The sequence below is a fragment of the Candoia aspera genome, chromosome 5 (assembly GCF_035149785.1).
Source record: "Candoia aspera isolate rCanAsp1 chromosome 5, rCanAsp1.hap2, whole genome shotgun sequence".
NCBI lineage: Eukaryota > Metazoa > Chordata > Lepidosauria > Squamata > Boidae > Candoia > Candoia aspera.
The window spans coordinates 101,075,980-101,101,660 of record NC_086157.1 but is presented as its reverse complement, the minus strand read 5'-3'; the positions used below and the strand labels follow the sequence as shown (position 1 = coordinate 101,101,660).

General features: G+C 38.0%; 1 protein-coding gene across 1 annotated transcript; it reads right to left on the bottom strand.

The window, feature by feature from the left end:
* Positions 1-4,943: 4,943 nt before the first annotated feature.
* On the bottom strand, positions 4,944-22,592 carry MMP20 (matrix metallopeptidase 20). Its single transcript, XM_063305848.1, has 10 exons — positions 22,467-22,592; positions 20,352-20,596; positions 16,143-16,291; positions 15,159-15,284; positions 14,069-14,230; positions 12,354-12,504; positions 10,308-10,444; positions 7,290-7,446; positions 6,052-6,155; positions 4,944-5,044 (listed from the first exon to the last, which is right to left on the bottom strand). The coding sequence occupies exons 1-10, from the start codon at positions 22,590-22,592 to the stop codon at positions 4,944-4,946; spliced, it is 1,458 nt and encodes a 485-aa protein (XP_063161918.1).
* Between the last annotated feature and the right edge of the window lie 3,089 nt (positions 22,593-25,681).

Here is a 25,681-nt window from a genome sequence, read left to right as displayed (position 1 = left end):
TATGATGTTTTAGATCTTGGGGAACCAGGCAAGCCAGAATCAGGAAAATCTGAAAGTCATGAAGAAAAGTTGGTTTTGATTGATTAAAGATCAGCAAAATAATGAATGATCTGTTACATTACATGACAGGAAGCATATGAGGGAATTATTTTATCCTGAAGTAGAAACAGACTCTTGGTCATCTTCAGCCTAGGGCTGTACAGATATGACCTAATCAAGCTTTGGGGCCCAATCAGGAACTCCAGAAATTCCCAACTTAGTCAGGATTGCAGTTGTGGGAGACTGATATCACAACGTCTGTGTCTGGAGACTGATAAAGACCGATAGCCTGTCATGAGAAAACAGATGGCTGTGATATTTATTTATTTATTCCTGATTTTGTCATTTGTTTTTTCAGCAGAATGGGATGAAGTTTGCAGGCAAACTAGAGATTTTTAAGAGTCCGAAGCATGCCAAATTTCATACAAATTATGTGTGTTTAATTGTGTCTCTCCTTTTGAAAAAACTATCACATGCACCTACTGTTTGGGGGTAAGATATGCTGAAATTTGCAGCAATAGCAGCCCTTCTAGAGGGGAATGATCAGCTTGAATTGCAGGCCAGTCAGCTTTTATGTAAGTAGTAAGGTTATTTATAAGGAATGATGATGCCCTTTCCCCAAACAGCTGAAGCTGAAGGCAACAGTAGATAGGATTAATTCCCTGGCTTTTCCATGAAAGAAATGAACATTAGACCATGTCAAACTAACGAATATACTTTAGAAATGACTGTTGCACTAGTGATTCTTGGGCTACTAGATTTGGACTGGAAAAATCCAGATGACTACCAAAGCTAGAGTATTTTGCATCGTTTTGTTGCCATTGTTCATCCAGATTTCTGTACCCCAGATCAGGTAGTTTTAAGTGACCATTTCTCAGAACTATGCAGAGGATCTCTCTTCCTCTCCCAGTCTTCTGTGTGTCTCAAGACATTATGAATGGGTCAGTAAGTGGGGCTATATTTCAATTATCATCTTGATATAATTCATCTGTTAATTGAATCCTTTCCCTTCCCTTCCCTTCCCTTCCTTTCCTTTCCTCTACATGCATATTGTCATGAAAAAATGTACAAGGTGAATAGAAGAGAAAGTATTTGAAAAACAAGTCTACATTAGGCAAAAATACAGAGGAAAAAAAAGATATATGCATAGAAAATGCATGCAAATTTTTAGCAGTCTTTGGCTGCAAAAGTGTGCAAAGTGCAGTTCTTGGCCACCAAAAAGTTTACTCATCCCTGCGCAACAGAAAACAAACTCAAGTTCCTTTCTATCAATCAACTTGTTCTTTTCAGAAAGAAAAGGCACTCGGCAAAGTGTCCCAGCTACTTTCCTATTATTCATTAAAAATATCAGTAGAGCCTTGCTTTTCCTAAAATTCAGTCAGAATCTGACTTCTTGTAACTTAAAACCAGTATTCTGTATCTTCTACTCTGGAATGATATTGAGCAGGTCTTGATCTTCTGTGTAACGTTGTTTAAAATATTTGATGTTACCCTATCTTCCCTCAGTTTTTTCTTCTCAAAACACTTCATTCTTTCAATCCCTCTCTCTAAGACTTAGTACCCTATCTTCTGATCACCCACTTGCTTTTCTCTGCTCTTGTTCCATGTATCTGAATCCTCCTTAAAGTCCCCCAGAACTTAACACAATATTAGGTATTCGGTGGAAATACTATCTCTTGTAATTTGTAAACTACACTTACAGCAATGCAGTGTTTTTTGCAGTTGTTTCATACCACCGGTTCATATTCAATCTGTAATCATATTTTAATTTGATTAGAAATGTTGATAACTATTTGTAATTAAACAATTTACATTATTTATAATGTAAAACTTGAAAGAGGGAGAAAGCACAAAGGGCTGAGGGATTGAAATAAGTCTGTTGGGTGGAGAAGAGAGCCAGTTTGGTCTAGCGGTTAAGGTGCAGGGCTAGAAACCAGGAGTCTGTGAGTTCTAGTCCCACCTTAGTCACGAAAGCTGGCTGGGTGACCTTGGGCCAGTCACTCTCTCTCAGCCCAACTCACCTCACAGGGTTGCTGTTGTGGCGAAAATAGGAGGAGGGAGGAGTATTAGGTATGTTCACCGCCTTGAGTTATTTATAAAGATAATAAAGGTGGGATAGAAAATAAATAAATAAATAAATTCATAAATTCTATTCTATTGAGTGGATATAGGCTCCAAGTGAAAGAAATCTTCTTCTAAATTTATTTACACCATTAGTATAAATTAGCATGACTGGTGGCCTTCATGTGCTTATTAAACATATGAGGGGCTTTGTATTGCTCTGCGGTTTGCTTTCCCTGCAACTGCCTTGAATAATGTCTTTATTGCAGGGATCCAATTGCCACCATGGCAAACTTTTTAATTGGATTCTGAAGAAAGTCGCAAAGTGGCTGTGTGTGATTTTCATAATTATCTGTCTGAAAGTATCCTCTGTTTCAGTTTTCCCCAACCTAGATGTGTTAGATTATTATGTCTACAATTCTTAGATAGCATAGTTGCTGGGAATTCTAGTGCAACCAGCCTGGAGTGTGTCAGAGTGGGATGGCTGAAGAGCTGTGTGGCCCAAGTATGATTTATGATAAGGAGGGAGAAGGCGAAAGGGAAAGGGAAGGAGGAAGGGTTGAAATTGCTTTGAACCCATAAGGTCCTAGATTATATGGCAGATAGTAGTTACATTAGTATTAAAGAGATAATTTGCCTTCTAATCCACTCTCAGTCAGAAAGCTTACTGTTTAAACTTGGAGAAATCACACTATTTTTCAGCTTAATTATCTACCAATTCATTATGAAATAAGAAGGGAGCAACCATTCCACTATCCTTAGTGGAAAAGTAATAAAATATCCAAATAAATTATGATAATCCAGTACATGATGATCTATAGAACAATCCTTTATATCCAGTAAAAACACAGCTTTCATGGGACTGTACTGTAGTTCAAAATGATTTCCCTTTCCAGAATACTTTTTGGCATGGGGCCTACATAAGTACAGTCCCAAACTCACAATTGTCATGAAAATGTCTTTGACTGACAGGAGAAGGCCTGTTCACAAGGGGAATGTTTCTTCTCTCTGTGACTATTTTTCAGCCAGAGGATAATATTCAAAAACAAACAAACCTACAACCACCCCCCGCCCAAACCAACCAAAATGAATTAAAAAACAAATATAAAATTTGGCCTTTGATATCCATGTAGTAACATAAAGTTATTACACAGTTAATTTAGGCTTGATTCAATTAAAGTGAATCTCATTTAAGAACTGCTTCTACTGCACATGTAATTATTCATGTAATTTTTTTGCTTATTTTTGTCCAGTATTACCTATTGATTTTAAACAAACAATAAATAATTCCAAAGTTGTCCTCAAATAATAGTTTTTTCTCTTCAAATAAAACAATATAAAATACAAAAAGAAATCAATTTGAGAGCAATAGTAAGGAAATTTACCTCTGATTAAATCCTTATATACTTTAATGCACATAAAAAAGGAGTGGAGTTTTGATTGCATGGTTGGGGCTGCCATCTTAAATTTTTTGACCCCCCCTGTGGACACCCCTGTAAACATTCATGGCTTAATTTGGAAACATGTATCAGCTTTGGGTAGGTACACGAACTGGGGTGGGCCTCAAAATGCACATCTACCACCACCACAACAAAAATGTCAGAATCAAGCCTTGAGATCAATCACAGATATCCTTTCCTGTATCAAATAATCCTCCTTGAATATTCTTTTACTTGTGGAATCAGAAGGACCACCATTGGAAGGGCTTTCATCTCACACACAAAGGCAAACAAGTATTTTGTCTCTAGACAAGAAATGGTATTTGTTCTATCCATGCTCAGAAGAAACATAATATCCGGCTAGAATCAAGAAGCTTACAGTCTTCTTAGGAGAGAATAACCCGTAGCTCTGAAACTGTCAGCAAAAAAGCCCCAACTGATTAGAAATTAATTAATTAATTAATTAATTAATTAGCAAACTTAACAGTACAGCAGGTTCTCTACTTACAGCCTCTACCTGGGATTTACAACTTTCTTTGCAGGTAATGAATTGGGAGAGAGCCAATTTAGTGTACTGGTTAAGGTATCAGGCTAGAAACCAGGAGACCCTGAGCTCTAGTCCCACCTTAGGCACAAAGCCAGGTGGGTGACCTTGGGCCAGTCACTCTCTCTCAGCCCTAGGAAGCAGGCAATGGCAAGCACTTCCGAAATCTTGCCAAGAAAACTGCAGGGACTAATCCAGGCAGTCACCAGGAGTTAACAACTGACTTGAAGGCCCCACCCTCCCAAAAAACTAAAAAACAAATTGGGGAATACTTGAAAGCCTTTGGAGGCTGGTGGACAAATTTTTTGGCCACTGTCAGACATTTGAGGACTGATTTTATTATTTTATTAATATCTCCACTATTACGTCTTCCTCAAGCAGTGATGGTTCTTCCATAAACTGTGGCCACTGTATCTCCTCCTACCACACAGCACCCTCTGAGGGATTATGTTATTAATAAGTCCTGTTTGTGGGGAATTATGGAACACAATACTACATAATCACATGGACTGTTTGGAAGAGGCATGACAGCAAGGGAATGGCTGCTGTTGGGACAATACAGATGGTATCACTTCTGCATCTTCTTTGAACTTATCAGATAAGGATTCCTAATGACTTATTCATAATAATTGGTCAGGGGATGATCAAAGTAACTGAAATGCTGTAGTGTCAATTTCTTGCATTGCTGTCTTTTCTTTTGCTTTTTTTTTTTCTTCCCTGGATTTGAGCTATAACTGGTGCTTTGCTGTTGTTTTTCTGAATATAAAACCAGAAGAATTGCACTTCTTTGCTTCTGGCTGACCATGCCTTGGTTTCTGCACCGGCTAGCTCATTTGTCATCCTCTGATGTCTACTTTAGATCAGCAGCCCACCCAAGAGCTGGATTTCACAATGTTAACCACATCTTCCTTTTCTCTGTCATATTTATAGGCTTTGGGGCCTGAAAAGAAGTAAAGGAATCCTAAAAAAAGAAAAAGGGAAGGATTAAAAAAAAAACCCTATTGTTATTAGGATCTGAACATACCCAACCTACCACAAATTACTTTATGCAATGCTGGCCTGTGATATCTGTATCTAAAAACTCTGTCTTTAGTTTTTTATTTATTAAGGAATATACAGCCATAAACTAAAAGAATTTAATTATACTGAAGGCATATGCTGCTGTTCCATAAAGTACAACGTTTCAATGTTGCATATTGGCTACATCAGCCTTCTTCAATGGGGTGTCTTTCAGATGTGTTGGGAGAGTCCCAGAATAGTCATTTAGGGAACTACTGAAGACCTGGTTGTTCTCCCAGGCCTTGGGGACAGGGTGATTGTGCAGCCCCCTTGTTTCGCTTTGTTTTGGTCTTGGTTTGAATATTTTGTTCTTCTGGTCAGTTGTGTGTGTGTGTGTGTGTGTGTGTATGTCTCTCTATCATCTCTCTCTCCCCACATACATACATATCGGTTCCTAGTTGCCTAGTTGTAGGCCTTTGTGAGTCAGGTGACCTATAAATTCAATACATAAATAAGTCCCAATCAGCATGGCCAACTCCGAAGACATCTGGAAACACTAGATAAGAACCAGAATATTGACTTGGGAGTAGGAGATCCATGTTCAAGCCTCCTCCCCCCGCCCCACTTAATATAACTTACTCATCGACTTAGGCCTGTTAGACTATCTACTCTACAGAGTCATTGTATGAATAAAATGAGGAGGAGTAAAATACATACTTTAGAGTAAATGTGATAAATATTTCCTGGGATGTCCAATGATAAAAAAAAACAGTAAGAACTAAAGAAAGTATGATTTGAAAATCAAAAACACAGACTACATGAAAAGCACCCAGAAAAATTAAATCTCAAGAGGTTTTAACAAGAACAAGAATGTTTTAACAAGCTGCTTGAAAGAGAGAGGTGCTGGATTTCTTCCTGTTGCAAAACTTAGGAGTTTAAGCATGATCAAGTAATAGAGAAACTGCTTACCATTAACCTCTACAGCAGCATCTATTCGGCCATTAATTCCTGAAAACTCATCCTCAATGCTCTTTGGGAAGTCTTTGTCCATTTTTCGTTTTGTTTCATCATAGCTTGAAAAAAAAAGGAACATGGTAAAGGGGAACTTTCATGTATAGATGTAGTGTTTTGATTCACATCAAAAACTGTTATGTAAACACAACATGATCTTCAAAACTCATTCTGCTAGAATTCTTGCAACGTCACAGGGTTTAATTAAACCCTTTTTCTAACTATGTCTTGCTGGATCAGCTTAACTACGTTGATTAAATATGACATTATGGTCACCAACATGTATTTTCCCATGTATGTAGGGATACCATCACAAGCCCTAAAAAAGGAGCAGCCCCTGAAATAGCAGCCAGTAGGGTGCAAGGAGGGTACATGTAGTAGAAATGAAGCATCCTTGCCCACTTTGAGTCCAAATATTTCATAACTCTTGACAATAGCATCTAAATCACTGGTCATCACCACTCCTCAAAGCAGAGAATTCTGGCAAATTAAGTATGGGGTATGTGAAGAAATATTTAACTTTATCTGTTCTGAGTGGCATAGATCTTCCTAATTCTATTTTTACTAATCTTGTTGATGCCCTGTATTTGTCCTTTTGTGGCACTGCCTGTCCATTTCTTTGGACAATATCTATAATTAATGTGGAAGATATACATATTCAGTTCCTTTGGCAAGTCATGCATATCAACAATTGCTTATATCAGGGCCAAACTTTTAACTGTTTCTGAATGAAAAACTCAGCAATTAAAATTAAGCTCCTATGACATTTTAGCATATTCCCTGCCAAGAAATGAGAACCAGAGAAAGTGGATTGCCCAGGTAGCTAAGTAATTAATCCCAGAAAAATCCAGGGATGTTTCAACCTGATCCATGTGAGGAAATCTGTTTTTGACATTTATGTATCTTTCACATTTGTAAACTAATAAAGAAGAAATTTCAAGGCACATGTCAGGGAATATACTGTGCAATCAAAATGATAAACTTAAAATTATATAATTAAGTGTACAATCATACTTTTCTATATGTTGACTAAATAGATGTAGGAAATCCCTTTGACTGTCTGAGCCAATATTCAAGCATTATGAACAAGAAAATATTTTTTTCCCTTTGTCTCTTGCTCAGCACTAAGGAATGAAATTTCATGACTGATTTTTTTTTTTAAACCTATTTTTATTAGGAGACAATAATAATGGAACCTGTAAAATTCATCTTCTACAAAGAAGAGTGTCTTCTTTTCATCTCTCAGATAGACAGCTGCATCTATGTGTAGCACATTTCTAGGAAACCCAAAATCTGCAATAGACCGAGGAGGACCCTGCATGTGGAATCCATGGGTTTTCCAATAATGAGGGCCTGGCAAACAAACAAACAAAAAAAAGACTCTACATATCCTTGCAGTACAATTGTAATTTGAATTTCCAAAGTTTAATAGGTTACCCCCTTCAGCAAAGGATCGTTACCTTGTCGTGGTGCTGGAGCTTGAGCATCTCAATGATGCCATGAGCTAAACCGTGAAGGGCCACCCAAGACGGAGGTCATGACAGAGAGGTCAGACTAAATGCGATCCCTGGGGAAGGTAATGGCAACCCACCCCAGTATTCTTGCCGTGAAAACTAAATGGATCAGTACAACCAGAGATATGTCGGTATCCCATCGGAAGATGAGACCCCCAGGTCGGAAGATGGTCAAAATGCTACTGGGGAGGAACAAAGGATGAGTTCAACTAGCCCCAGACGTGATGACGCAGCTAGCTCAAAGCCGAAAGGACGGCTAGCGGCTGACGGTGCTGGTGGTGAACGGCGAATCCGACGTTCTAAGGATCAACACACCATTGGAACCTGGAATGTAAGATCTATGAGCCAGGGCAAATTGTATGTGCTTATTGGTGAGATGTCAAGATTAAAGATAGACATTTTCAGCGTCAGTGAACTGAAATGGACTGGAACAGGCCACTTCACATCAAATGACCACCAGATCTACTACTGTGGACAAGATTTATATCCCCATACAAAAAAGGGAAACACTAAAGAATGTTCAAACTATTGAACAGTGGCACTCATTGCACATGCCAGTAAGGTAATGCTCAAGATCCTGCAAGGTAGACTTCAGCAATTCATGGAGCGAGAATTGCCAGATGTACAAGCTGGGTTTAGAAAAGGCAAAGGAACTAGGGACCAAATTGCCAATATCCACTGGATAATGGAAAAAGCCAGGGAGTTTCAGAAAAACATCTATTTCTGTTTTACTGACTATTCTAAAGCCTTTGACTGTGTGGACCAAAACAAACTGTGGCAAGTTCTTAGTGGTATGGGGATACCAAGTCATCTTGTATGCCTCCTGAAGAATCTGTATAACGACCAAGTAGCAACAGTAAGAACAGACCACGGAACAACAGACTGGTTTAAGATTGGGAAAGGAGTACGGCAGGGCTGTATACTCTCACCCTACTTATTCAACTTGTACGCAGAACACATCATGCGACATGCTGGGCTTGAGGAATCCAAGGCTGGAGTTAAAATCGCTGGAAGAAACATTAACAATCTCAGATATGCAGATGATACCACTTTGATGGCTGAAAGAGAAGAGGAACTGAGGAGCCTTATGATGAAGGTGAAAGAAGAAAGTGCAAAAGCTGGCTTGCAGCTAAACCTGAAAAAAACCAAGATTATGGCAACCAGCTTGATTGATAGCTGGCAAATAGAGGGAGAAAAGGCAGAAGCAGTGAAAGACTTTGTATTCCTTGGTGCGAAGATTACTGCAGATGCTGACTGCAGTCAGGAAATCAGAAGACGCTTAATCCTTGGGAGAAGAGCAATGACAAATCTCGATAAAATAGTTAAGAGCAGAGACATCACACTGACAACAAAGGTCCGCATAGTTAAAGCAACGGTGTTCCCCGTAGTAACATATGGCTGCGAGAGCTGGACCATAAGGAAGGCTGAGAGAAGGAAGATCAATGCTTTTGAACTGTGGTGTTGGAGGAAAATTCTGAGAGTGCCTTGGACTGCAAGAAGATCAAACCAGTCCATCCTCCAGGAAATAAAGCCAGACTGCTTACTTGAGGGAATGATATTAAAGGCAAAACTGAAATACTTTGGCCACATAATGAGAAGACAGGACACCCTGGAGAAGATACTGATGCTAGGGAGAGTGGAGGGCAAAAGGAAGAAGGGCCGACCAAGGGCAAGATGGGTAGATGATATTCTAGAGGTGATGGACTTGTCCCTGGGGGAGCTGGGGGTGTTGATGACTGACAGGAAGCTCTGGCGTGGGCTGGTCCATGAAGTCATGAAGAGTCGGAAGCGACTAAATGAATAAACAACAAAATAGGTTACCCATGGGCACTTCCACACAGCGCCTTTATGCTGCTCTGGAATCAATCCAGACCTGTGTGATCTCCTGCCATTGTCTGGTTTTCACAACTGAGCCAATTTATTTCTGACTCAGGCCAAACAAAACTGAGACTCCACTATTGTCATGGACTTATTGTTGGATGATAAAAATAGAGTGTCAGTTGTGCCATTTGGTGTAGATGTTGGTGGCAACCCCTTCTTCTAAGCAGCAATTTTGATATTACAGATCTAACACTAAGCAACTTCAAATAACGATGTAGGGTAGAATAGTAATAGTAATAACATCTGTCAATTACAAAAGGCCACACTGCTTGGCTCTGCACATATACTACACTAATACATTATGGCATCCTAGGTTCTTGGGAAGATCTTGATGAGAATGAAGGCCAACGCCAGCTAAAGAACTGGCAGCTGTGATTTCACGTTGTTGTGAATAATAATAATAATAATAATAATAATAATAATAATAATAATAATAATGGTACAAGGTCAGGAAAATCAAAATAGCTGTCTGCACTATTATTAACACTTTTTCACCAGAATGCCTTTCAGAACTATGTGGTGTTATATGATTGACTAAGCTTAACACAACCCATCAGTGCCTCCTGCCTATGATTGAAAATAAGCCGCTCCTAGTAGAAACTTTTCTTTTATCCCTGCATCTGCTGTACTGCTGCTACAGGCCCAGTAATTATATGAGGCAGAAGTACAGTAATGGCAGTCTTTCACACAAGACTGATTTTAAAGTAAACCAGAACTACGGTTAAAGGTTACCATTATACAACTGATGAATAAGCATTCACATATCTAGTTTCCCAAGAAAACAACTGAAGATCACAAATGTTTTCAAAACTGACAGACCCTTGAAAAAATAAGCAACTCCTCTCTCAGCTACTTCGTAGGCTGCATCCACATTTGACATGAGCTGAGGGAAAGAGCTGGTGATGCTGAGTGGTTGTACATGGCTTGTGGGTTGAGCCTGCCTCCTCCAGAAGAGCCTGTTCAGAGGGAGAAATATAAAGAGAAGAAAAGGGGATGTTAACTTTTAAGCAGATGTACCCTGGGACCTTTGAGAGTGTGTGATAGTGAGCTTGCAAATTAACTCTATGGGAAACTTGCTTTGTAATGATTGCCTATTCAAAATCACTATCAGACTCACACAAGGCTTTCATGGATATCTGATTTAATAATGAATAGTATGCAGGATCACAAGCAAAGCTGAGAATAGTAAAAGCACAGGATGTCTCCTAATAAAACCCCAAGCAGCTTCCAGTCCCTCCCCCCAAAGTCAGTACAATTCCATGCCCTGCAGGTGCCCCTAATGGTTCCTGCTGGTCTGCGGGAAACGTCCTTGACCAGGCAAGATAACCCAAACATGCATTCTTCCTTCCTTGCATTGCAACCTGGTACAAGGAACAGGAGCAGCCCCCTCCCGTACAGCAATTTGTGTCAGCACCATGGCATGGGAACCCGTTACGAAGTTTTCCAGGAACATTGGAACAGGGACCATGACATGCTCATTCATAAAGTAGGTGCTATGGTGAGCTTGGTCAATCACAAGGTACACATTGACCACTAAGCTAACCAACACTCAAATGTTGGGGCATCCAGAGAAAGGCCAATATGATAGATGCAACCATGCATTCAAACTCTGCCTCCCTTTATACATGTGTGTGACATTGAAACTGAGTTCTAGTCCTACCTTAGGCACAAAGAAAGCTGGGCGACCTTGGGCCAGTCATTCTGTATCAGCCCTTGGAAGGAGGAGGCAATGGCAAGCCACTTCCAAAAATGTTACCAAGAAAACTGCATGATAGAGATTGGGTGGCTGAGACTCAGGGAATGATATTCTCAGCAATAGCCCTCTCTCTCTGGATCAACTTACCCCTGTTGTTCCAGGAACTTTGGGCTCTTTAAAACCTGGCATGCTTTATCAATTAACACACAAGGTGAAAATCTCTTTTATAGCTTTATTCTGCAGAAGAAAGGGCACCCATGACTTTAGTTCCATAGGGGCACTGAGCTTGAAAATCAACACAACTCTTATATATGTTTAAAACAAAGAGGTACATGATTATTGGCAGGCAATAATTACTCACACACTTGGGTGGGCAAAACACTCCCAAAAGGTGGGCACTTTCACTGTTGCTGGGGAGAAATATGAGCTAGCTTTTATTTATCTGTTCCCATTGTGTGCACAACTGACCACTTTCTGCTTCTTGCCTTTTTCTCCTTGCACCTGCCTGGTAACAGATACCCGATACCCGGGAAGAGCTCCAGTCTTATCTAGTAGCCTTTGAAATGTTCATAGCAAATGGGTTCTTCAAATTAGCCCTAAAGTCACCATTCCATCACCCCCCAAGGTAGATATACTGATGGCCTGTTGCAAAATGGTGAAAACAGTACTTTTCAGGGGGCATTCAGTAACAACAGTTTTTAATAATAGTTTTTATTAATAGTATTGATTGTTTTTAATGGGTTTGATTTTATAAGTATTTTACTGATGTTTTATTGTAAGCCACCTAGAATTGTGAGAATAGGCAGCACAGAAATGAATCTTTCTTTAACACTTTATGTGAGCCATGCTTCCCAATTTTTTCTCTGCGAGGCATAAATATGTCACAAATATGGCAAAATTGTGGAGTCATGCCAGAACAGGAAGTAGAAAGGGGGGATTTTAGATGGGTTCTTCAGAATCAAAAGTTGTTTGTGTGATGCAATGCAATCTTGTCAAAGGGGATGTTGCCATTATCCAAAAAAGGGAGATTGAACCTAAATGCCCATATTTGGTTCACATAGCTAGAAAGTGGCTTTCAAAAAACTAAAAAATGGATCATGTTGCTCTTCTAGAAACAAAACTGATAATATTCTACTCTCACTGGGAGACTGGATAACAAAGAATCTTACCTGTCCCTGAAGAAAAGTAGCTCTTTCCCCAGCATTGTGACAGCATCAAATGAAAATGTGGAGTCACAGTGATCTGGATTGTATGGTGTTGGTAGTTTAGGAAAAGGCTGATGTGAAACTTGAGACTTTCGGGAACCAGATTCTCGTGGTCCTAGGAGATCATACAGATTCTCTTTGAATCATGAGTGAAAATTCATTGTAAGGTTGTACATCAGATATGTGTATTACTCACACATTCACATTTGTGATCCTCCAAAATTATATAAATGCACACACATAGAGGCAGACACAGACACAGACAGACACAGAGACACACACACAGAATTATATTAGATTATATATTAATATATGGAATATATATGTTAATCTCTTGAATATCAAGAAATTGCCAAGTGGATTTAGGCATTTAATAGCACAAATCTGTGGTAAAATTTCAGAGTTCTTGCACAAGATTAATTCTAGGGAATGCTATCACTGAAAAGATTTCTGAATTTTGGATTTTCAGATTTTATTTGATTTATTTAATTCCTCTCCAAAGGTTGTCAGTGCCTATTATTCTAATTATTTGGGAATCACTTTTGTTGAAAGTGATGGGACATTCTGGATATGCATGCTCCACCTTAAGGCTGTAAATGGGGCGGGGGAGGGCTTTTTGATTTGATCCTTTAGTCTTCTGAATAATTCTAATAAAAACCAGAAAAATCTAGTTTCATTAAAATAGGCTGAAATATATTTCAGGCCAGATCAAATCTTTTCAGTTCCAGAAAGTGTGGCAAAATGTATACTTGGTAGAAGATATTAATTGTTAAGTCTATTTGTAGGAGAGGAAAAAAAAACATGATAATACTGTTTCAACATGAGCTCTGCAGTAGTTATAGGTAATCTGCACACCCAGAACTGTGGTTGGGTGTCCACAGGGTATGGTGAAGAAAGTCAAGATGGCAGCCCTGATGATGTGATTGAAGTTCCACCTGCGGCATACATAAAAAAACAGGCAGAGTTTCAACCACACCATTGTGGCCACCATTTTTACCTTTTTTATCACACCCTCCAGATGTGCCTGGGGACCTTTGTAGTTGCTGGAGCCCCCTTTGACACTATTGCTGAAAATCTGACAGCAGAATTTCTCCCCATTTTTAAGTGTGAATCATGTGAAAAGGAAAAAATCAAGTTTAGACCATAATCAAAACCAGAGAATCCTTCCCAAAACTGGAGAAAGAAAAACAAAACAAAATGTTCTGCCCATTTTCCTAAATCGCCTCACATATTGTGGGCCTCAGGTTGCCAAGTGGAAACCCTCTGCCTCCAAAACAACCTGTCAAAAAGTAAATATATAGACAGTTGCAAATTCATGATAAGTGAGTGCATTATGGGATTTTTAAAATGTATAATGATAGTAGAAAATGTGGGCTGGAGAAGACCATGATTTGCGAGTAGAATGTTGGGTGAACCCAGCCAGTTGTGGTTTCTTAGCAGCCATGGTTTAGCATGATGACATTAAGTAATGATTAGCAGATGGTAATTAATCATAGCCAAATTAAAACTTTAATCTCGACTAATATTAATATGTCTGCATAAATGAAAAATGCAATTTTTTTTCATGAGTTATCAAAAATACAAAAAAGACTAGTTGTAAGGAAGCAAATAAAAATAAATCTAAGCAATTTTAAAAAGTTAAGAGAGAAACTTAAAAAAGAATAAGCAATATGTATTACCATATAATGCCTGAATCCCTTTCACATCATCTTTTGGGAGGCGGAAACTAAAGGGATGCTGATATTTGTAGGTTGGATACATCAAAGATGATGGATCAGCAGAATGGGCAAGGCCCAATGCATGGCCAAATTCATGAGCAGCAACAGTGAATAAGTTGAATCCTACATAATCAAAAACATTATGTTAATATTAGTAATATCTATAGATTTGCTGGATTCCTTGCTACTGATTGTGATGATAACTAGGCATCACTTCAGTAAGTGCTAATGGCCAAAAGTCATGCTTTCTTGTCCTATAACACCAACTGGGGTATAGTTTCCAGCCAGAATAGGGTTGAAAGCAATGTTCTGCAGTATCTGTATGATAAAGCAAAGTGATCTGAATATGATTCTGTTGTACCAACAATGAGGGGGATGCTGTATATTAGACATAAAGCAGATTCCCCCCCCTTTTAGGAACAACTGAACTAACTTTAGAAACTATTACTGTTCATTTAAAGCTTTTCTTCTACACTTAGCATGATTAACTGTCAACAGCAACAGCAACGTAAGGCTTCACATTTACAAAAAAGAACAAAATTCAATATTACTTTCACAGGAATTGTTCATTCTTTGGGAAAGAAATTAAGAAGGACAACATTTATATTCTGGACTGTTACAAAATTAAGTGTTGTGAATCTTAGCATGTAAATGAGACCCCAGGTTCAGCTCTTCTAAAGGTATTTTCATGTCATTTAGCTGTTGAGACTTCTTGTACATGAAGCAGAAGCCATATGTTAATGGGATTGCTAAACCCCATTAACCTATAAGCAGTCAATAGCCCTGATCTTCCAGGGGTGGGAAGTATCTAGAAATCAAGGAGGACCTGTACCTACTGGATCTACTGAAAAGCAAACTTTATTCCAGTTGAACTACTGTAAACTCTGTGCATTGCAATATATAGTGATTTTTCTGTTCCTTAAGGATCAAGGTAAGTCCTTTTGCTGTTCATTTATGGTTGCTTGTGCATTTATTTCTCTAACAGAGGATTGGTTTGGAACAAACTGCCCTTTCAAGGTACTTTCAGATTATTATGCAGTTTTATGCCTACCATTCATCCCCATTGTCCACTTCTCTGCGTTGTCAAAATGGGTGTCTCCACCCAGTCCTTCCCCAGGTGCAAAAGCATGGGCTAGTGTCCCTCGTGGCCCATCAAATGGGTAGGAGTCCCCATGATCTATCAGAATGTAAGAACAAAAATGTGGCCTTAGAATAGTGGCAGAGTTAGGATATAAATTACATGATGTTTTCTGTTCTTAGTATACTAGAATGCTGTAAACTGAAGGGTTTCCAGGGAATTTGGCAATGACTGGGGAATTGCTACCAGATAAACCAGTGACCGGATGCAAAGGCTAAATAACTAAATTAAGACAATTCTTGAGAAATTAGGACCCAGATGACTTCAACTTGCTTTTTTAACCATTAGCATTCAGTGAATCAGAACAGATGCTCCTGCATATAATCTGAAATAGTATATGTCCTGCACCATAACCCACACAGTTACATTCATATTCTGTGTTTGGAACCCTGTATAGCAAAATTAATGGAAGTTGTATATTTCAAAGGGCTACTGAGCATAACTTTACAAATTGGTTTAAAAGTGTGAAATTAGATACATTCATATCAAAATATGAACCAAACAAATTTCTCCCCCATCCTCTTCTACCTATTTCTGTTGGCCACTCTACCAGTCTTGCACCTTAGCAGCTATTGGCTAAGAAGCATAAATGCCCTCCCCTTCACTTCTGCCAGACTGAGCACTTCTAGACATCCATTTACCACTCTTTAAATATCACCAAAAATATAGCACGTCATGCTTTTTGCAACAGATGAAAGTATTCACTAAAAGATACCCCATGTTTACCTCATCCATACTCATATGGGGGTCTACCAACCCAAAAGCTCCTATAAATCTAGTAGTTGCATTATTTTGAAAAAATTGCCAGCTTTCTCCCTTTCTCCCTAAAGTTAGCCTACTAAGAATAAAGGCAAATATTTGAAACTCAGTATGGTAGGTATTAATAGCAGCAGTTACCTCCATTTTCAAATGATATCATGATATCTGCTTCTCCTGAGTTTATCTTTATGAAATTCAAAGGTGCAGCAGCACTCCATGTTCTCAGTCCCATCTCCACAGCCTTGTCAACTTCTGCATGAGTTAGGCTAGATGTGTATTTTTTTACTCTGGAGGGGAAGAAGGCAGATTTCTGGATATATGAAAAGATGGGAAGGAGACTATAATGTAGCTAGGTAAGGAAAAGGTTTTCAGAGTATGTGAAGTAGTCAAGAAGCAGTCATAGCTGTGCTGGTCCATGGAGCAAAAAGTCAAAATGGATAGCTAGGTAATCCTTTTATTTAGAACAAACAAGTGTAAGTTCTTAAGTTTTTAAGAATTCTGATGGTATCAAGATGGTACCAAAACAAAGGCAGAGAAGCAAAAAGAAAAAAGAAAAAAGGCAGAAAAGAAAAGAAAAGAAAAAAGAAAAGAAAAAAGAAAAAAGGCAGAGAAGCAAAAAGAGAAAAGAAAAAAAGAAAAGAAAAAAGAAAAGAAAAGAAAAGAAAAGAAAAAAATCTGAAGTTACGCAAGAAAGAGGGAAATAGTTTGATCTTAGTTTGATCTATGGAACATGGAGTTATTGTTTATTTTTAAAAGAAATTGGAGAAAAATCTATGAAAAAATTACTCCATGGGAACACTTTAAATTTAATAAAACACTGGGATGGAAAAGCCTATAAACCGTAGTTTACAGTTTAAAGTCATATAATTGTTTCTGTTACTTTGCAGTGATAATTTCAAGCATCCTCTAGATGGTACTGTAGTTATTCATGAGTTATTTGTTGAAACTCATTCTGATGCTTTTTTGCCCAAAGAAAACTGAATGGAATGCACGCTTAACTGAAACAAATACATTCAGGATGGAATTGGCACAGGCTAAATGCTCTAATGGTGAGATCATACATTGCAGAAACAGTCTCACCCATAGGCTTGTCAATGGATATTGATGAAGAAAAAGCCCTGCTCTTCCTTTTTCCAGGGTTTTTAAATGAATTCTCCACCAGCTACAGAAATTGCATCCTGTTTTATGGGTTTATCTGGCAAGCCAGATGCCATTTAATCTGGACATCCATCAAATTTCTCTCGCTTCCTCTCACACTCTACTAGAATCACGCTCCGACTTCATGTTCCAAATCTAAGAAGCAACGATCATGGACATTTGCATGAGTGAGGTTCTTGGATTCAGTCTCCCCTTTTAGGATAGCTATTTGTCTTTTCCTTTGGTGGGGAAATTCAACATCTCCTATAGCCTGTTTGGATGACCACAGGATTGCAGTTTAAATGTATTTCAACAAAACCCTTTTTATTGTCCAATCTTCTGGTCTCATTCTCAGCTTTTATGGTGGGTCTAAATTTCATGGTCTTCCACTTGCAACCCAACCATTTTTTCCTACCCCTTCTGGCATCTTTTTCACTTCACAAAAATCCCATTAAGGAGGAAAAGATGGAATATTTAAACTGTATTACTTGATTGGAAGTCCTAGGAACTTTTCATCTGGAAGCACTCTAAGTAGAATTTTAACTTTTAAATCTGGAAACCAAACTGGTACATTACACTCCACCTGATGTAAGACTTAGAAGACTTAAGCTTCAACTTTGTTGCCACTGGAAAAGTTCAAAGCACTGAAGGTACCACTTTTATTTATTACATGTATATTTAGAGTGAGTTCAAGACGGATTATGTTAACTGTTATTCCACTTTATCCTTACAATGATCCTGTGAGATAGATATGATTAAGGGAGAAAGCAATTTATAATCATCTAGAGAATTTCATATATAAACCAAGATTCAAGGCCAGAATATTCCATCCAACTTTATGCATACTTTCCCTATTCTATCTTACTGGGCTAAGCTTTTCAGAGTTGATGATTGGGGAGGCATACAAGCATTGTAAAATTAGTATAAAGTGATAAAATATTATATGTATATATGTGTGTGTATGTGTGTATGTGTGTATGTGTGTGTCTATGTATGTAAGTGTGTGTGTGTGTAGGTATGTGTGTGTATGTGTATGTATGTATGTATGAAAAGATTTATGTAGCTGCCCATATTGTAATTACAACCCTGGGTGGCATACAAACAGTAAAACCAACCCAACCCAACCCAACCCAACCCAACCCAACCAAACAATAAAAAAAAAATACAAAGTCTATAAAAAGTCATGGCCCCCAGGTGTAGCACTCTTTGTGCTTTTCCTACATATTATTATGCACATGACTAGCCCAATCATATACATCTCTAAAATGACTACAGGTAGTCCTCATTTAGCAACTGTCTTGTTTAGCGACCATTCACAGTTATGATGATAAAAAAGTAACTTTATGACTAATCCTTATGTTTACAACCTTCACAGGTCTGTAAAGCAAAGGAAAGCTGAAGTAAGATCATAAGCACAATCACAGTTTCACTTAGTGGCTGCTTTGCTTAACAACCAAGTTGCTGGTCCCAATTATGGTCACTAAATGAGGACTACCTGTATCTGCAAGATCAGACTAAATTTGACTGAAATAATAACTTTAAATCTTAGTTTAGATTGGTTTAGGATATCTTTTTTTAAAGAAAACCAGTTAGTTGTGCCTCCTTCCCCAATATGGACAGCGACTCAACATAGGACATAAATGTCTTCTTCTCATACCATAGTTTTGAACATGATTGGGCCACTACAGTTGCCATGAGAAAGAAAGAATATCCAAACATGGGGTTCAAAGATGTCACTAAAGTCTAGATTAACTTCGAAAGAGTGTATACAACCTCCAGAACACAGTATGATGTTCCTGACATCTCGTAGACATTCAGATGCCATTCTATAAAGCAACATGGGTTCCAGTGTGCTGTGTTATCTGAATATGAAATGTGGGTAATGTCAGAGAGTGGGGCAAGCCTTAGAAGATGATTTGAAATTGCATATAGATTATGTTTAAATGCAATGTGTCAATATTACAGCATTCAGGCAAGAGAAGGTACATCGCACCCTATAAGTGAAACTCTCAAATATAATCAAACCCAAAATAAATTAAAAACTGATATATTTATAATGAACTCTTTACATGATAATGTAAAACTTAGGTACCATGTAATAACAACACAGCATTCTATGCAATTATAATATACTATTCATCTTTTATATAGGGAATACAAATATCAAAATCCTCTTGAATTACAATGTACCACACCAGCCATAAAAATGAACTACCCATTGACTTGAAACATGATCAGTTTAGGATGCTTTGAGGAAGGTAAAAGAAGCACACTAATATTCAACTTGTATTTAAAATATATAATTTAAATTTACTAATTTAAATGAAAAAGTTGGACCATGACAATTCACACAACCAACATAGGGGCATTTCCTTAATTTCCATAGTTAGGCTACTGAATCACCTTGATTAAGGAGAAACATAGAATAGCACAATAAGGACTGAGCATGCTCAGTAGGTGTGGAATACTGACTTTTATGGAGAAACAAACCCTTTAAAAGGAAGGGAAATGAAGAAGGATGGCTACAATCCTCAGTTCCTGTACTCCACACTCTATCTTGTTAGAAGAGTCACTTGCAGTGAGTTTTTTTTTACTGCTGTTCATTTGTATTATTAACTTCGCTTGTAGTTTTCTTTTATTCAGTTTATAAACTGCATCATGCTTCATTTGTTCATAGAAAGACAGGATATTTACACGTGCGTGTATCATGTCTGAAATATCATAAGGATGTAACTCACACCTTATATCTCACACCTGAATATATGGGCAGCTTTCTCTGAAAGGTATCAGTTGGTAGGTTTGTTAGTGATGTTTGACCCCAGATGGTCATTCCTTATGGCAGTTTTTGATGTGAATGAGAACATGCTTCAATGGGACAGGGTTGCAGTAGAAGTTGTAGCATAAATATAGATAAAGTGTTAAAGTCCTGTAGGCTACTCTGGTTCCCCTGCATTGGTAAGTTATGAAAAAATGAAAGAGGGAAAGGAGAGGAGAAACACTGAAATCCTACACACTAAGTACTGCCAAATATCACTTATGCAGCCAATAAGTGAAAGAGAGAGAGATTGTCCCACCTCCCTCAGATGCCAACTGTTGACAGCCCTCCATGAATCTGTAGTGTATAGACTCCTGGCAAAACAGAAGAAATCTAAATCGCAGAATAGCAAATGCAAAAGTAATATAAATATTTCAGGAATGGTAATTCATTACCTGTATGTCAGCGTCCTTTTCTTCCATTTAGGTTCTCCTGGGAAAAGTCGATAGTTTGCTACATCAGGGACACCACATCGAGGCCTCCTTATTATATCCATAGTGTTGTAGTCCAACTTCCCAGTGACTTGTAAGCCAAAGAAAGCTTGCATCTGCTGAACTTTCCTTGTCATGGAATTGCCACCACTGATCATTTCTGCAACTTGGTGTCTTCCTTTTGGTGTGTAATACTTCTCAAGGTATTCCTAAAGACAGAGAGGTAATGGAGTAAGTTGTCCTCTTACACATCACCAACTCCTCGCCCAAAAGAAGATATAGATTTGTATAAAATTGGTACACTCTCATTTAAATACTATATATCTGTAAGTATTATAACGTATTCCTGTATTTATGGTATTTATTTATTTATTTATTTATTTACCCTGTTTAAAAATAATCTTTAAGCAGGTTACAGTGAAACAAACAAATTTAGACTGGACAGGGCTGAGATAGTTGATTATGGAGAAATAAAATCCATATATAGGTTTCCCTAGCCCAATATGTTATAGTTAATTAAATGACAATTTGTTGCTTTTAAGTAATGGTTCTAATCTCTGCATTTACAGTCTTTACTAGTGAGGTAGCAAATCTCAGAAGCCATGGTTTGTTTAACTATGGTGTCTTAAACAAATCATAATGGCTGGATTTGCATTATGCATTAAGCTATAAATCATCAGCCACAAGGGCTTGGTTCATACAACTTGCAAAACTCAACTCAAAAAACTACAGTACATTGTGGCTAAGCATGTTATACATGCCAGACTCTGGTTTAAAGCTATGATTTATTTACCCTTGTTAGGCTTGATTGTAGATGAGTGGAAAAAACACAGAAATATCAGGAAACTATTTCCATTTATACAAACATGTGAAAGCTTCCTTACCATTATCTGGTAAGTTTACCCACAAACTCTGACATTATTTTTTTCATACTAAAATATTCTTCTCTATATGGCTATTCTTATTATTTATTAGGCAGTCTTCTCCAACCTGGAATTTCCCAGATGTGTTGGGACTGCAGCTCTCAGGTTGCCAGTTGCCAACAGATGTTAATCTGGAAGCTGCAAAGATTATTGAAATACCTATCATTGTTATGTCAAGCAGACATATATATTGAGTGTGTGTGTGTGTACAAGGGGACGAGATGAAATGTGCATCATGATGTTGTCACATAAATCCTGGGATTTACATATTTGTAAACCCAGGCATGAAAGGCTAGGGAATGCATCGCAACATGCAAGTGGGAACTTAATATCGTTTTTCTTCTTCTTTACTAACATAAATTAGACTAAAAATAATGGTCATTCGAATTCAGGTTAACAATTCCCAAAATTGCTTTCCTAGAGTTATTAAAATATTTTGGAGATTATAGCTTGAATTTATCATTAGCATGAAGTTTCAAATGAACCATATAGTTGCAGCTTCCATAAAGAACATGGTGAAGATTTAAAGTGACTTTCCATTATCTTTCCAGTCTATGTCTTAAGACCCTACTGACATTTAAAGCTCATTCTTCCCAATTGTCTTAGAAAAAAATTAGTAAAACCACATGTCTCATTCTTATAAATGGTGGCAGTGGCATAATCAGACAGGACTTTGGAGTAAAACTACAAAGTTTCACTTTATACAGCAGAATGAAAAAGTGTATCACTTAATACACAAGGGGTTGCTTATTAATTAATTAATTTATTTATTTATTTATTCACTGCCCATCTCTGCCTCATGAGGGACTCTGGGCAGTTTACAATAAAACATTAAAACTAGACATTAAATTAATGCATTTAAAACATCTTGCCCCCATCTCTCTTTAGGACCATTAAGTCCATAATTTAAAAATGACAACTTATAATACTGATATTGGTTTAACATCGTAACACTTGAATAAGATTCTACTGCATGTAGAGTAAGTCCAGTTGATACCTGCACAATGTATTTTTGGTATATCCTAGGCAGCTACGCTAACAGTTAATCCCAGTTCAATTAGAAGACAAGTCTTGAAGAGTTCAGTAGGACTTAGGCTCCCAAATGTGTATCTGGAATTGTAGCCTAAATCATCAAAACATGCAAACCATTACCAACCTGGGCAATGTAGAAATCACTCCAATTGGATGCTTTTGGCAATGTGAAAAGAGCTGGGGCTGCAGCTGAGTATTTCAAAGAAAATATCAAAAGTAAAGCTGGGGAGAAGATGCAAAACAGCTCCATTTCTTCCTAAATATGAAGAGTGGCTTGACAAGAGCAGGCAAAGAGACCCCATTCTCCTTTTATAGAGGAAACCTAGTTTGGAAACTAAGAGCCAAGGTGACTCATGTCTCAGAAGGTAATTATACAGCTTAAAGGTTTGATGAAGGGGTAACACACTGGTACTTAAATAGAGGAAAAGGTGGATTCCTTCTAACTTATTAAATATCACAGGCAAGAAAGAAACATTGTATAATGCTACAGAAATTCAGTGTGTTGGATCCAGAATAGAACATTAGTTTCGTAATGATACTTATTGCTTTTCCACACTGCAGTTACACCTACAGTCCCCTCTAAGAACCTCTTCTGAACATCAGAGGACTTACTTCAGATAGCATGTCTGTAGTGTATTAGCCATGAAATGAGCTTTTCTCAAGCGTAATGCCCACCTAACCTGACTCTAACCATTGCATGATGGGAACATGGGGGACATCAAGGAAAAAAAAATCTGAGAATAGTAGATAATAGTAGATTGTTTCCACAATGAAAATTCAACTATTTTTATATTCAACCACTAGAAGTAGTCTGATACCATCACACTGTTTCATTTATTGACCAAACTGACCAAAAGGCTGCCTACTCTTCCAGTTTTAGGTGGCTTACAAACTATGAGATAAAACATTAAAACCATAGCCTTCATCCATGAAACCAATAAATGGAAAACAAAATAAATAAATCTCTAGTTGCTATCAAATGATTTCAAATGCTCTCCTAAAGAGGACTGTTTTCATAATCTTTTGAATCATTGTCAGGACAGGGGCTCATCCAACCTTGTGGAGCAAGCTGTTGAGGGAGGGAGAGGGCTACCATTAAGAAGGTCATAATCAACTCCTCTGGTTTCTTTCAGGGTGGACATAAGAGCATCCTCTCCCTATTAGGTTGTGTAGATCCGGCAGATTCTACATGAAGAAGCCATTCCCGTATTTATGAATTCTATAGTAGATTCTATTACTGCTAACATATGCACTGTTTTGTTTTGTTGGTGCATACAGTGTAAGTAGTACAAAAGTTCTTTCTCTTTAAGGCATGGTGTGACCACAGGACTCATGTTGTCACTTGATGCCATAGTTAGCATCATGGTATCATTACTGAAACTGACTATAGGCTTTGGAAACAGCTTTGATCAAAGGCAGTTGGGAACGTCAGTAAGAACAGTATAATCTAATAAGAAAAAAGTATCATCCAACTTGCTTACCTCTTCAAGGGATAGCCTTTTTCTATCACAGTATGCATATTGTGAAAGAAAAAGGCAGTTGCTTGAAGAGATAGAACAATCAGTGGGAAGAAGGTAATCTATTATGCTCTTTCATGAAATGATTGCTTAAGTGAGTTGACCTTGTGAAATCATTTCATTCTCTTGCATGTATACATGATAATAGAAGCAGAGAAGGATCAAGGATATCTCAAGAGGATGACTGAAAGGTGTCAACCACAATGAAGCCACATGTGGTTGTGGTGGAAGCATATGCACAAGATAAGGGACAGAAGGCGGTTTATTTTATTTATTTATTTATTTATTTATTTTCCAAATTTCTATCACTGCCCATCTCTCACGAAAAGGGTTTCATAATCACAACAGATGCAAAGACTGTGAAGAGGAAAGATTGTCTGTGCTTATTGGGCATTCTCTGTCTGCTGCATGTGTCTATTGGATGCGTCTTCTAATTTATCTACTTTCACTTATTTAGTAAGTAGTACTTGTACTGCAGAAAGAGATATAAACGTGTTTACCCTTAAAGACATATGGATAGTTTGACAAACTCCTATTACTGTTAATTATCCTAAGTGTAAGCTTACTGAGTTATATTTTGAAAGATGTTTGTGAACAACCAGTACAATTATAGCCTGGTTTGTGTATGATGTGCAAAATCACAATGAAAGCCCATTCTGGATGCATTGGCAAGCTGTCAGTGTTATTGCCCTGTAAATTACATGGTACTTTGACACATAAATCAGCATTTTTCTAAATGAATATGACCTCCCTCTGAAATAGACTCAGCTATGCTTAGGTATCATGTTGGAAGAAACTATTTCATTGCAGCTGTTCAAGAGTCTTCAAAGGCTAGTATAGGTTTTGGACAATCCATGCCTCCTTCATCAACTCTAGGGTGGAGAACAAAGTTGCATCATATTGTTGTGGTCTTCTGCTTCTGTTGTGCTCCATTTCCCTGGAAGTCCAGTCTTTCTCCCATTCTTGAAGCTGGAGAAGACTTTCTGTTGCACCATGCTTTAGCAACATTTGGAGACATTTATAGAATACTTTGTATTGTAAGCATGAAAAGTTGACTTCTGGAACAGGATTACTAAAATAATACTGTATTACTGAGTGTATGAATGGCACATTAAACACTTAGCAAACATGCTATCTAAGCCTGCTGGGTATCATCCACTATTAGCTTCTGCTGGTTCTACTTTTGGAGCTCTTTTTTCAGTGGTCTTCTATTGGCCTTTTAGTTGTTGTGTCCTGCATAGCCAGCAAATTCAAGAAACAAGAACCGCAGAGATTTCAGAAAAACATATTTAATGGTAGTCAGGGTAACATCATAATCTTGAAAGTATGTAAAAACTTCCCAAATTTATAACAAGATAATTATAGTGGAGTCTCTTTGGCATGCTTCCTTCCCATGGCCCTTTTCCTACAGCCAGTGAACTTCTCCTCCTTCATCTGGTTCTCCCAGTCTCCCGGCTGCTGAGCCCATAAGGTAGAAGGCTGGAGTCTCAAACCACCTCTCCCAGAAGCATTCTGAGTGTTCCCATCCTGCTGTTGCCTCTTGTCTTGGTTGTGCATCTCCCTCCTGTTCCTCAAGGTCATTCCTTCTTCCCATTACATCTACATTAGAGGCCTTTCTCAAGACCTTGGAATGGCCTGCTAGAGTGAGCATGGTTCATAAATGCACCCCCCATGTCTCTGCTCTGCTACTTGGCTCTACCTTGTTCTGCTGCTTCCTCTTTTCATGAGACTTCGCCACTATGGGAGATTTTTCAGTTGAGATAATGATTTTTTCCTCCCTTTCTGGCTCATGTACAGTAGTTCTGGATTAATTTAAATCTGG

Coding starts and splice junctions, on each gene's coding strand:
- MMP20 (XM_063305848.1), bottom strand. CDS start 22,592: ATGGAGCTGTTTTGCATCTTCTCCCCAGCTTTACTTTTGATATTTTCT. Junction 6,156..7,289: donor GTAGAAGATGAATTTTACAG/GTTCCATTATTA, acceptor TTTTTTTTCAAG/CTATGATGAAACAAAACGAA. Junction 5,045..6,051: donor TGCTGCTGTAGAGGTTAATG/GTAAGCAGTTTC, acceptor TTCTTTTTTTAG/GATTCCTTTACTTCTTTTCA.